The sequence below is a fragment of the Thermobia domestica genome, chromosome 2 (genome assembly GCF_964235325.1).
Source record: "Thermobia domestica chromosome 2, izTheDome1.hap1.1, whole genome shotgun sequence".
In the NCBI taxonomy this organism is placed as follows: Eukaryota; Metazoa; Arthropoda; class Insecta; order Zygentoma; family Lepismatidae; genus Thermobia; species Thermobia domestica.
Window position 1 is genome coordinate 118769190 of NC_137455.1, and position 14242 is coordinate 118783431.

General features: G+C 37.7%; 1 protein-coding gene and 1 pseudogene across 1 annotated transcript in view; one reads left to right on the plus strand and one right to left on the minus strand.

The window, feature by feature from the left end:
- Positions 1-5378, plus strand: part of Fen1 (Flap structure-specific endonuclease 1) — a 39494-nt gene extending 34116 nt beyond the window's left edge. The window contains exon 8 of the mRNA XM_081745382.1: positions 5083-5378. Coding sequence (XP_081601508.1) covers positions 5083-5138 — 56 coding nt within the window. The 3' untranslated portion in view covers positions 5139-5378. The remainder of the gene's footprint in view (positions 1-5082) is intronic.
- Positions 5379-6458: 1080 nt separating this feature from the next.
- LOC145679148 (protein GVQW3 pseudogene) lies at positions 6459-6869 on the minus strand (annotated as a pseudogene).
- Positions 6870-14242: the final 7373 nt, after the last annotated feature.

Below are 14242 nucleotides of genomic sequence, written 5' to 3' on the forward strand. Positions count from 1 at the left end.
ACGTTAGAGCTTACACTTGACAACTTTCTATTGTTGTTTTGTATGGAGCTATTAAGAAGAATCATTTAGGAAATTTTGATTAAAACTACAATTTAAAAAACAGAGATTATAAGAAGAAAGCTCAGCCATTTCGTGCTTATCTAAACATTTCAGCACAAACATAAATGATTTTTACAGATTACATAGGTTACTGTTTTTCCCAAAGAAACATTTTCGAATTTTTTTATATTTGCATTAAAAATCTAGATCTCTAGCAAAGAATGGAATACTATTAACAAAAATAACTAACAGGGACATGCAATTCTAGAGTCTGCACAGTGTTATTTATTTCCGTAATCTGATAACGCTAATAAAAATTAGAGAAAAATGTAACAGTGCAAGTAGTACAAGAATGTATAAGGATTTCGTTTTCAAGTTGAGATATTTGAAGGTAAGAGCCATCCATACTTATTTATTTACCATTTATATAGTACGTAAAATTTTCGATGAGCTCCGAAGACAACGAATGGAAGTTGTTGAAATTATCAGGATGGTGACAAACCTGGAAAACCGGGAAATGTCAGGGAATTTGAGAAAGGAGGGAAGTCATGGAATTCTGATAGTCAGGGAATTTCGATTTGCGAAGAATGAGATTATAAAAACATTAAAAAAAAAGTCTATTTTTGATGTGGTTGAGTGCTTATTTTTTAATTGGCAAGTTCAAACTTAGAAACTGCTTTTTTACACTAAATTTGTGTTCTGCTATGCGCATTATCTTTTGCTTTTCGATTGTGCAGTGGAATATCATATTGCTGAGTAATTCACAAAATGCAGTTGAACTAAACAATGCAATGGTAAATTTATTTTGACGCATGCATAATTCTATTTATTGTTATTAGTATTATTATCTTTTTCGTTTCCATTAGTTTCAGTTTTATTGAAGTTTTCTTTCTGGCAATAAACGAAACTAGCAGGCACCTCCGGCCGATGCGTTAACCACTACGCCCCCAGTCCGCTTCCCAGAAAAGCCACCCGCTCTCTCACTCTTGAGATGCTCTTATCTCGGATCACGTGGGTTGTACCAGACCCCTGATGTAAATGGACAATTCTGTGTCCTTCTACCAAGTACCTTTTTCACCCTGTGTTAGATTCGCACCTGGGATTTGGTGTGTAAAATAAAAAAAATCAGTGTTTTCCTCCTTTCATTAGTATACATAAGCTTTTAGTTCATGTGGAAAATATCATCTTCCTGTGAAAAACGTTGACATAGGTTTGTCAGCCGATAATTAATTTAGATATTTTGTATTTTCGCGAAAAGTGCAGAAAGTGTCAGCAGAAATTTGTTCTTAAACTCCTGTAGAAGTCACCGTTAAATTATAAATTGACAAGAACTCTTTCGCGTTTGGATATTAATGTTTCTGTAGGATCTGATGTTGGAATGAATCGCTATTCATTCCTAAACTATTGAAAATAATTGGTTAGACGCCAGTGAGGCAGACAGAGGTATGAGGCAGTTCAAAGAGTTCTGTTTGAATTTAAATTGTAAAATAATTGAGTCAGCATTATAGAACTGGTCAGCGTTAGGGTGACTTTTGACTAAATAATTTGGATACTTCAGAGTGCAATATTCAGGAGATGATGTTAAAATGGTCTTGATTTTCTCTCATGAAAATTCAAATCTAGAAAGAGGATATTTAGTCAATGCAGAATGTGTAGCAGATAATTTAACAGAGTAGGCTTTAGTAGTACACAGACTGGTGCGATTCATTAGCTTCTGGTGATCTTAAGAAACTATCCATAAGCAAGTCCATGATTCATTATGCAGGAGATGCTCCTAGTCGTTTTTTTTTTTAGTAACAACAAATCAACAAGAGAAAGAAACAAACAAAAAGAATCTGAAAGTAGGAAAATAAAGATAATTCTGAATGAACTTGAAGCTAAGAAGACAAAAATAATGGCAGATATGCGTAAAATTGATGAGCAAATAAATCGTTTGAAGAAGTACAATGAACTACATAATACTATTGATTTTTTTCTGGTTCTAAAGATATGTCTTTAGTATATCTAGCAAACCAGTTTTATCTACATACTTCCGTTCATTTTCGATAAGTGCCTCACCGTGACCTTTTCCTTTCATATGTGACTGGAAAATGTTTTAATTTCTTACTTTGTGCAGGAAATTTTATTGGCTCAGTGTTCTGTAATTTGATAATAAAATACGGTGTATTTCTTTTAATATTATTCATTATGCTAGTTGATTAGAGAAAAGTACAGTGAAACCTGTCTATGTTGGCCACCATCGGTTCCATCGAAAAGTGGCCAACTTAGACAGGTGGCCAACTTACAGAAAATAAGTGTGATTTATGTATTTTTAGAATAGGATTTCTAGTATTACTTGGTTGTAAAATTTTAATAAGCAGCGGCACGACAACTACTTATAAATAATTTATATAGAGTAATCATAAAAATATATAGTAATCATACTAGAAAATATTACTATAGTACGTATGTTTAATATATGTGCATACTAGTTCTCTTCCTGAAAACTAGTCTGCTACATTGGATTATTCGGATTGAAAAAACAATAAGACAAACAACCATGAAATAGAAGCGTATGTACGCAGTTTATTGAAATTGATATTATAGCACACCAAGTTATTCAGATTGAAAAAAAGAAAAGTTATAAATTGAGAAATTCATATGCAATTTATATAACTTTCTTTTCAGTTGTTACACGACTTCTTTTCAGTTGTTACTGAATGGTGGTTCATTCTAGACGTATTTGTTTTATTCTTTTTGGCAGATATGCACATTCTAATATTGTACCTCTTGTTAATGAGCTAGAAGTGTTTCCCTCGGAGCAAAAGATGTTTTACGAAAATCTAATGGGAATTCATATCTCCAAACTTCCGCTACCTTTCGACAAGCCGTCGGGTGCCAATAGTTGGTAATTGACATGGTTAGCTTTAACCTTGAAAATTTTCCGGAATTACTAAAGCTTCCCACTGATGAAAGGAGCTGATATAGGTAATGGTTTTACCAAAACAGACAGGGTAAACAAATACGTACAACCATTTCCTGAATACCTGTACGTGCTTTTTCTTATTCACACCTTCCTTCACCACCCCTTTATGAGGGTAGTGTTCTGGCCATTGACCCCCAAGAACAAATCGTGCGAATCTATGCTTCTTTGTGTTTAGTCACAAATACAGAACATCTGCCTCTCATATGGGAATTCGAAGAAAAATAACAAAACTGTATTTTGCGTGGCCAAGATACACAGGTAAATTTATCATTATCATCATAGGGTAAATATTGCTTCAGTGTGGCCAACTTCCAATATAGACAGGTGGCCAACTTATAGAGTAGTAAGTAACGAATGTCTTGTGGGAAAATGCAGGTTCAAGACGAACTAGGCCAAGATAAGCAGGTGGCCAAGTTACGAGGTTTCACTGTATATTATGCACCATCATTATCATGTTTTCTTGGTCTTGCTTTTACATGAACGTTGGAAAGTCTGTTTAGCTAATTACATATCAAGGAAAATTTCAAAAAATGTTCTGGAAAACCGAGAAAAGTTAGGGATTTATTATTATTTTGTAGCCACCCTGATTTATAAACTTCAGCAATGAATACCATAAGACTAGTTTAACTTCACTAAAATAGTATATTTGTCTTAAAGCACAAAATGTATATGTCTAGAGTGTTTGTAATCGATATATTTTTACAGAATATTACTTAATTTTATTTGGGATAAATACAGAGAATTCTGCGTATTAAAAATGAACTTTTGAAGTGAAATTATTTTATTTCAAGTGTATTTTTTTATTGCTCTGTTATTATTAGGCACTCTAAAGTGTTCTGCTGGATTTCCACATGATGGCACTGCCCACGCTCCCTACACTTTTTTTTTTTTTTGTTAAACTAATGTGTTAGTGTTTCCGTTTGTAGCCTGCTGAAGCCGGTTGCGGTTAAACGGAGATGTCACTGGGCTCAAACATAGGAACTTCCAACAGGTCACACGAGTCTGTATACTTTACGAGTTTAAACTGTGAATAATCGCTAATGCAAAGGGAAAAAAAAATTCTGGGCGTTCGGGAAGAATGTAGTAAATGAGTGAACAGTACGGTGCTATAATAAATTTAAGAACAGGGATGAAATTCCTGTAGGATGCACCAAGTAGGGACGAGGCACTCAAGGTGGTTTTGAACCGAATAATTGTCACACGTGAAAGGCATTAAGAGAAACAGGCAGTTGCAGTGCAAAAAGCATTCGCCAACATCTCCACTGGCTTGGGAAACGATAAAATACGATGTTGGGTTCCACATTAATTGATTGTTGGTCACAAAACGACACGAGCTGTTTCTTCGTTCTTTCGCTTCCATTTCTTGACAGTAATGACATGCAGTGAAAAGTGTTTTTTACAATATTGCGCGGCGCCATCATCATTGGTTGACGTTACATTACTACCACTGTATCAGCGCTCTGTGTTTAAACTGCTCGGTGTGTTTTGCATCGCGAACTGCTGCCATCTGCCCAGGTGAGCGAAATATGTGGATCAAAAATTGAAAACAGTGAAGTCATCTAGCATTTGTGAGTCGCAGAGGTGTTGTTATACTTCAGAGATATAATGCTAAAGTAACTTGTGACAGCATTATGTAACTTGGTTTTGAAAAGCGATGCATCTCTCATATTTCCCAGGCATTATCCATCGGATTATCGTTAGTTGCATTCGTTAGACAACTATCTGCGGAAACGGCGATTTCGAACCTTCGACACGGTGACTACTCAAATTTTCTACCTTGGGTTTGATAGTCTGCTCAAGCTTTGCATGCTGATGATGGGAATTACTACTGATTTCTTAGGCATCTCTTATTTCAAGCTATCACCGTTCTCTGTGTAGGATTGAATCCGCCAAAACTTGTTTGGGTACTTAATATTTATCCAAAAGTTCTCATTAATAAGAGTAGGCACACATTATAGTAGCAAATGGGAGCAAACATGAAAAATTAACTGATCAAAATAGTAATAAACTGTAGCACACAACAGCAAGCGATATACAGCTAGATCACAAGAATTTTTCTTTTTCCTTTTTTCAGGTAGAAGAAAAGAAGGGTTCTAACAAGAAGTCAAAACCAGGTTTTCGAAGGCCTAAATAAGCATTTACTTTAAAACTTTCTTAAGATCTGAACTTGAAGCAGAACGAACCGGATACTGTATAAAGGAAATTGTGTAATGTAAAAGAGGAAATCACAGTGTTCTAAGCAATTATTTGTGAATTTTGTTTTTATTATTAATTACCGATTAAGGATAAACATTTTCAGATTTGGATGTCTTCCAACACATTACTGTAAGGCCTTTTATTTATGATCTGAAATAAAACTTCTTTTTTTAAAATATTTTCAAATGTTAATGATTTTTAGTTATTTCTATCACTTGCACATCTAATCAGTAGATCTCATACATCTAATAAGTGATGTTGGAATTAAGGGACTTAGTAGGAAAATGGCATATCCTACATTGAATGTTTTCGAAAACTTAAAGGTTTTTGCGTCATAACCGATGAAAACTTTAATATGGAACAAACGTACATAAATGCAACAACACATATTAGAGAAAGATTTGGTATGTTTAACACAAGTGGAAATGTAATGTGTATACTACGTAATATTTATGGTGTAATATTTTCTCAATTATTATTGAAACCGGAAGTGGTAGTATATTTATACCACTTCCAGTTTTAGTAGAGAGATTAGTGTAGATTGAATATATTCTTGGGACGCTTAATCGATTGCAGAAAATCGATTTTCGGTATCTGCCACCATATAACGATCAACGTTAAAACCGGACTCTATATAGTTTTTGCTCTATAGTATGTAGAGCAATATTGAAACCAGAAGTCGCAGTGGATTTCTACCACTTTCGGTTTAGTACAGGCTTAAGGGTGGAAATCAAATTTATTTTTGATATATTTAATTGATTGAAGAAAACGGCTTTTCTCTATTACTGTTTTATTCTGTAGCGATCAATGATAAAACCCCAAGTAATGAATTTTGTCACTTCCGGCTTTAGCAGAGATAGAATACAAGGTGTGACAAAAAAAAAAAAAAAAAAAAGATTGTTCCAATAAGTCAGTGTACTTACAGAATTAATTCTCTGTGATGTTATCACCTTCAAAGTAGTCCCCTTCAGCATTCACACACTTCTGCATTCGGTGCTGCCATTGCTTGTAACATTCCTGGAACGAGGTTTCTGGAAGGCCCTTCAGGAGACTCTCCGTTTTCTCCTGAACATTTTTAACTGTGGTAAAATGGGTTCCCTTTATGCAAGATTTAGTTTTGGGAAATAAAAAGTCGCGGGGAGCCAAATCTGGTGAATAAGGTGGATGCTCCATTACAGTAATGTTTTTGCTGCTCAGAAACTGCTTGACAGATAGGGCCGTGTCAGCGAGTGCATTGTCCTGATGCAACAGCCATCCATCACTCCACAACTGTGGCTTCCCTATTCAAGTTAACCAACTCCGCCACTGCACGAACACTTAATCTTCGGTCACCCCGGATCACCTCACGAACTTTGGCAATGTTTTGGTCTGTAATCGTTGACCTTGGGCGCCCAGAACGTTCATCATCTTCAACATTGTCCCTTCCCTCCGAAAACCGTTTATGCCATTCAAACACACGTGCTCGAGACAAAGTTTCATCTCCATAAGCCTCAGTTAACATTTGAAATGTTTCTGTGGCTGATTTCTTAAGTTTCACAAGAAACTTGATGTTGATTCGCTGTTCAGTTTTTACACTAGACATCTTTCCGGCAGAATGCAGTTGCACGTGTTCACTCACTGATGCAATACTCCTAACTGTCACCACCGGCTGAGTCGAAACTGGCAGCATGGATAGAGGAGGGGTGTGGCATTACGTCACCAAAACAGGTGTTGCCAACTTTAATCCTTTTTCAAGTTATGCACTTAGTCTTTTTTTTTTTGTGTGTGTGTGTGTGTGTGTGTGTCACACCTCATATATTCTGGGACGTTTAATTGATTGCAAAAAACAGCTTTCGCTATCTGATACTGTTTTCACTCTATAAGAACCGTTAAAACCCGAAGTGGTTGATTTTTGTCACTTTCGGTTTAAACAGAGTGGAGATGAAATATATTCTTGAGACGGTCAATTGATTGCAGGAAACCGCTTCCACTTGTTTTCACTCTATTGTAATGATTATGGTAGAGTCAATAATGGTCCGAGATTTATCCCTTCACCAATTTTATTATAAAATTTGATAAATACAAAACGTCTTTGATTACAAAGAGAATAATGCTGTTTCCTCGTTAATGTCCAAGTAGAGGAGTATAGGTGTTTTGCACGGTGCCCCTTCTCTCAAAGCAGTCTCCAAGGCACCTGCCGGTTCGGTGAGTTTGGAAGGATAGCCCCCTCAGCTCAAGGCAGCTTCGCAAGGCTTTGTTGTTGAGAGGATCCCTAGTCCAGTGCGACCTCGGGAAGGATGGGTGTACCCCTAGTCCAGTGCGACCTCAGGGCGGTGTAGGTGATTTGATCAGTTGGACGACTGATGCTGGGTCCCTCGGTGTTCCTCTTTTTATTTGTCCTCCTCGGGTCTTTCCGTGAGGTCCGTCTGCTTTCGGCGTTCCTCGGTGTTCCTCTGCGTTGGCTTGCTGTCTGCTATGTTGTTTATAAATAATAGCACGTGTTGAGTTGACACGTGCGTCTGTTGTGATGTGGGGATCCTTGCACTATAATGATCAACGTTAAAACCAGAAGTGTTGAATTCTGCCACTTGCGACGTTAGTAGACAGATTAGAGTGGAAATAGAATATATTTTGGGGATACTTAATTGATTACAGAAAACCCCTTGCTATCTAGTAGTTTTTGTTCTACCGCAATCAATGTTAAAATCGAAAGTGATTTATTTATGCCACTTCCAGTTTGAATAGAGTTAAGAGGGCAGATAATACCTATTTCTTAGGACGCTAAATCAATTCCAAAAAACTGCGTCTCGCTATGTTAAGAAACCGGAAGTTGTGGATTTCAACCACTTCCGGTTTTAATAGACTTATGGATTGAGACGTGATTTATTTTTGGCAGGCTTAAACGATTGCAGAGAACCGTATGTCTCTATTACTGTTTTTGCACTACAGCGAACAACGTTAAAATAGGAAGTGGTTAATTTCTGCCACTTTCCGGTATCGGGTCCAAAAACGAACTCGATTCCTTTCCTAACATTCTCCCTCTACATTCTGACTAAATTTGGTAATGTAATAATTTGGTCAGGTAGTTGTCAAGATTTTTTGTCTCCCGGACGGACAGACATGGTAAATATATAATGGAGTTCTGGTAAACCAAATTCCTTCAAAAATCCATCATTCGTTTTAATCCATATCTTCGTAAAGAAGTTGATATAACACATTCACACATGAACATAGTTTCCAAACGAGTAAGAGTTTTCTATGACAAAAGTACGTAAGATGAAAGAAATAATAAAGTTCCAATACTCTAAAAATGCATGCAACGTACATGTGATGATAACACAACATAGTAGACGATGTCTGTCATTGTAAATAATGTTCATTGTACTCCAATCATTTCTAAGGAAATTCACACAACACGTCCTTCTGTGTCGCTACCACTATAACATGGTATTGAAAAAAATGTTCCCTTCTAACTCACCAGCACTCCTGCTTTGAATTTTTTAAAAGACTGGTAGGCTGCTTTGGCTGTATTAATGTGTACATATATTGTCATTAAATCTTGCACATATACTATAGTTCACGAGTTTTATTATATTTTTCCCTCCGCCTTTCACTGAAGTTGAGTGATGAGTAATGGAGATGATAGAAAGCATTTTCTGTAGAAAAATGTCCCCCAAAAATATTTAAAATAATAAAAATATAAGCAAAAAACAAAATTAAGCTCGAATGAATCTATCCTCTCAATCCTGCTTTCGAAGGATGTGTGTAGTAGTCAAGAAAATTCATAAATTTCCAATAAAGGAGCTGAAAGCAGTCGCGGACAGACAAGAAGTGGTCCTCTACCTTGGGGGGTTTGGGTGAAGTTAACAACCTTATTCCATAATAATAATAATAATAATAAAATATGTTCAGGAACATTCACAGAAGCCTCGGACTAGGACTGATAACTTGGCACGACCTCAGCAAAAGAAAATAGACATGAGATTTGGAACATGGAATATTAGAAGTCTTTATAGGGCAGACACGTTAAAATTCGTAACGAGTGAGTTAGAGCAATACAGGGTGGACCTAGTAGGAATTTAGTAAGTTGGGTGGGAAGGAAATGGAACTGTGAATTCCGAAAATTTTACGTTCTTTTACGGGGAAGGAATAAAAATCACCAATTAGGAACAGGGTTTTTCGTTCACGAACGAATAATATCAGTAATTAAGCGGGTTGAGTTTGTTACTGATAGCCTTTCTGTTATTACTCGTAAGGGTCGATGATGTGATATTATTGTTTTAAATATGGATGGCCCAACAGAAGATAAGGAAGACGATATAAAAGATATATTTGACCAACTCCCGCGATACCATTAGGGGATTAGGATTCTATTAGGGAATTTCATACGAAGGTAGAACGGGAGGATATTTTCAAACCGATTATAGGGAACGAAAGTCTGCATAAGGAAAGTAGTGACAACGGTGTTAGACTCGTGAACTTTACAACATCCCAAAACCTTATCGTCAAGAGTACAAAATTCTCACATCGCGACGTTCAAAATACACTTGGACCTCACCAGACGGAAAACACAATCAAATTAATCACATTTTAGTAGATAGAAGACGACAATCTAGCATAATTGAGTTTCCATCGGTTAGAGGGGCTGATTGTGATACTGATCACTACCTGGTAGCAGTGATAATAAGAGTGTGATTATCGTTCAATAAAGGAAATATTCAGTGTCTGAAAACGGAGAGATTTAATTTAAAGAAATTAAGAGAGAAATATCAGATTGAAGTTTCGAATAGATTCTTGGTTTTAGAAGACTCGGAGTGCATTAGTGTTGAGGATACTTGGATTAAAATTAGAGATAGCATTAAAATTTCAGCAAAAGAAAAATTGGGACACGCGGAAATACGTAGGAACAAACCATAGTTCGACCAGGAATGCATTCAACTAACAAGAGAAGAGAAAACAGGCAAAATTACGTTGGCTACAAAATCCGAATGAAATAACTACACAAAATTTCGTAGACATCAGGCGGGAAACTTCAAAAACTTTTAGAACAAAGGAGAGAAACATTGTATAACATTCTTACAGAATTTGGAATACCGAAAAAGCCAATTAAATTAATTAAGATATGTTTATATGAATCCCAAAGTAAAAGTCCGGGTAGGAAAATTTTTGTCCACGAGCTTTCACGTCGAAAATGGCCTGAAACAAGGAGATGCATTGTTGCCATTATTATTCAGCTTTGTCCTGGAATACGCTATAAGGAAAATCAAAGATAGCAACTAGGTCCTAGAGCTGAATGGTATTCACCAGGTTATGGCGTATGCTGATGATGTAAATTTAATAGGGGATTTTATGAGAACAATAGAAAAAAATGCAGAGGTCTTATTAAACGCTTGCAGGGACATGGGTTTAGAAGTAAATGCAGAGGAAACTAAATACAGGAAAGTTTGTCGGGATCGTAATACGGTAAATTATGGATGCGTTAAAATATCAAATAATACTTTTGATAAAGTGGATACATTCAAATATCTAGGATCAGTATTAAGAACGAAAATCATATTCACGAAGAAATTAAATGTCGACTGAAAGCAGGGAATTGGTGTTATTATTCAGTTCAAATTCTGTTGTTGCGAATTCCGTTGAGGAATTTGAAGCTTAAAATACACAAAACGATAATCAAGCCTGTTGTTCTGTATGTTTGCAAAACATGGTCGCTTACTCTGAGGGAAGAATGTAGATTGAAAGTATTTGAGAACAAGACCCTGAGACGAAAATACACAGACCCAAGAGGAATGGGAATGGGGAATGGTGGAAACTTCATAACGAGGAACCACATAATTTATACGGTTTACCAAACATTGTTAGGGTCATCAAATGTAGGAGGCTCAGCGGGCAGGTCATGTTGCCAGGATAGAAAAAAGTAGGAACGCTTTCAGAGTCAACTGAAAGACCGATCGAAAAACGACCATTAGGAAGACCTAGGTGCAGATGGGAGAACAATATTAAGATGGATCTCGCAGAAATAGGAATACAAAGTAGAAACTGGATCCAGTTGGCTAAGGATAGACGTCAGTGGAGTGCTTTTGTCAATGTGATATTGAACCTCCGGGTTCCATAGGCCATAGAGTGAGTGAGTTAGCACGGAACGGAAAGGAGTAAAATGTTGAATCTATTGGGTCAAACCTAGTGTCCAGATTGCTGCCAAATATGTATTAGCTTCGGTAAACAAGATTTCGTACGCAAATATAGGAAAAAAAAATCTGCATTTCTTTTAGAATAGTAGGGTACCCATAAGACTCACATTCACAAAAACTGTAACAACACAATAAGAAAGCAACTTTTACTTTAATCAACGTATCTACTCAGGAGTCGAGTACTATTGGAAATGGTTATTACATACCTGCTGCTCTTATCCCTTGGTTGTATAGCAGACACAACTCCTTCGAACTTAGGTAAACAGAAAACAAAAGAAAGTAAGACACAGACGTGTTGCAGTCTTACTACCATGAATGATATAAAAGAGGTTATCATTATCAAACCAGCCGCTGGTAAATTATTATAGCTGAGCTTTTGAACTTTTCAGCATGTTAAAAAATGTACTTTCTGTGTGAGAACATACGAGTACTAAGGAAGGAGTGCAATCATACCCACAAATTCGCTACTAAGTAAAGGATATTTTTTTCTACATAAATAAATTCTATAAGTTTAATAAACCTAAACTATACCATTCTAAAACAGAAAGGAGAGTGGAATACTTATATTAGTGATTTTCTTTTAGAAGTTCAAATTGAAAATTTCTGCACATCTAGCTGCGAGATACCTTAAGAGTGGATTTGGTCCAGGCGTAATAAAGGAACGCATCATACGCCGCTGGGGGTAAATTTCGTGCCGTTGACACAACATTAGAAACACCGTGATCAGGTTTTTTGAGCACGCTACATAAAGGCCTCCCAACGTTGTCACTAAGACACAAGTCAATGCACTGTAACGCTATCGCTATATATTTTTTTGTGTAATCCTCGTGCATAAAAGAAAAATTCCTGTAATCAGCGTTTTGCCAGTCGAAATTCGCAGAAGAACAGAACTACGGAATTTTTCTACCCAGAAGGTGCCTCTGTGTGTGTGTGTGACGGCCACAACGACTTTCGTATAGCCATTTTCGGTATGGAATCAGTGAGTGTGAGGTGACAAACTATAGGTTTTAATTCATATTTTTCATAAATAATTACTGTTATTTAATTTAGTGTTTGTGTAATTGAATTTACTGCACCGCCAACTGTTCAAAAATCCATTTATTATTATCTATAAAAGGTATATTCTCCTAAAAACTGTGTGTTCTAGTGGGAATATATTTTATATAAACATGTATCCTTGCGCCTACTCATTGTCTGCGAACAAGCAACGTTTGAAACCAACAGACATTCGGCGTCACTACATACCCAAGTCCGGACAACTTATCTCATTGTCTGTAACAACATACAAAATTATGGATAATATGTTAAATCTCGTAAAATAAAACAAAGGAACCGAAAGATAAAACGTGAGCCAGAATTAAGAAGAAAAATATAAGTTTTAGTGTATATTTCACCATTTAATATTTATTTATTTATTGTAATATGCAGGGTTCCCACTCACCTGGAAAACCTGGTATCATCAGAGAATCCAGCTTAGCACTAAAAAGTCCTGGGAAAGTCAGGGAATTACATTAAAATGTCTGAAAACCTGGAAAAGTCAGGAAATTTCATACTTATTGCTTAAATTTCATTTACCTACAGCAGGCACTTCTTATGTAATGACAAATGCTTGAAAGAGGTGGCAACTCTTGCTACTGGAGCCAGTGGTTTAATATTTCCACTTTAAATAAACAAATAAATATATATACCGATGGTGATCAGAAAAATGGAAACACCTGTAGTTGGCAACACGTCAGATGTATGGGTTGGCAGTGGTGTCGTGGCGCCCGCAGCGCCGGACCGCTGGTGGTGGTGTGTTAGGTCGGTCTCCATACTACGTCAGGCGCAGTGGAACAGCAGTGTCCAGTGGCTGCAGCAGACGGAGGTAGTGTAAAATGGGAGACACCTCAGATTTTCAAAGAGGGAAAATTGTTGGTGCTCGGTTATGTGGAGTGAGTGTGACGGCAGTGGCTACTGTGTTAGGTGTGTCGCGTGGGACAGTGTCGAAAGTGATGACGGTCTACACAACACACAGGAAAACCACATCGGGGAAGCGGAACAGTGGGCGGAAGAAAATCATGAGTGACAGGTCACGCCGGGTATTAAAGCACATTGTCACGCAAAATCGTCGTGCCACTGCGGAGCAAGTGACGGAGGAATTCAATCAGCACCGCCCCCACCCTCTTTCGACAATCACAGTCCGCCGCGAATTACATGACATGAACTTGCGGGGTCGTGTTGCACGGGCCAAACCGCTCATCAGGGACCATAACGCTTTCGCACACCGCAAATGGTGCCGCGACCATGCAACTTGGACCGTTGAGGACTGGAAACGTGTGATATGGTCGGATGAGTCATCCTTCACCCTATTCCCAACCACGGGCCGTGTTTATGTGTGGAGAACGCCCAAAGAAGCTTATGATCTGCAGTGTCTCCGCCCAACTGTGAAACATGGCGGCGGCTCGGTGATGCTGTGGGCCGCCATATCATGGTTTTCATTGGGTCCTGTGGTCACACTTAGCTGACGAATCACTGCCAACGATTATGTCGCAATTTTAGGAGACCACTTGCATCCTATGATCCGGATGTTGTTCCCGGACAATGACGCCATCTTCCAGGATGATAATGCACCCATTCACACAGCTGGCATTGTTGCAGCGTGGTCTGAGGAACATCGGGATGAAGTTCAACACCTCCCCTAGCCCGCCCAATCCCCAGATCTCAACATAATTGAACATCTGTGGTCCGTCTTGGAAACACGACTCCGGCGACGATTTCCACCTCCATCCTCTCTCATAGAACTGGCCGATGCCCTGCACGAGGAATGGTGTAAAATTCCACTTGCTACCATTCACGACCTCTATGCATCCATCCCACGTCGCATCAAGGCTGT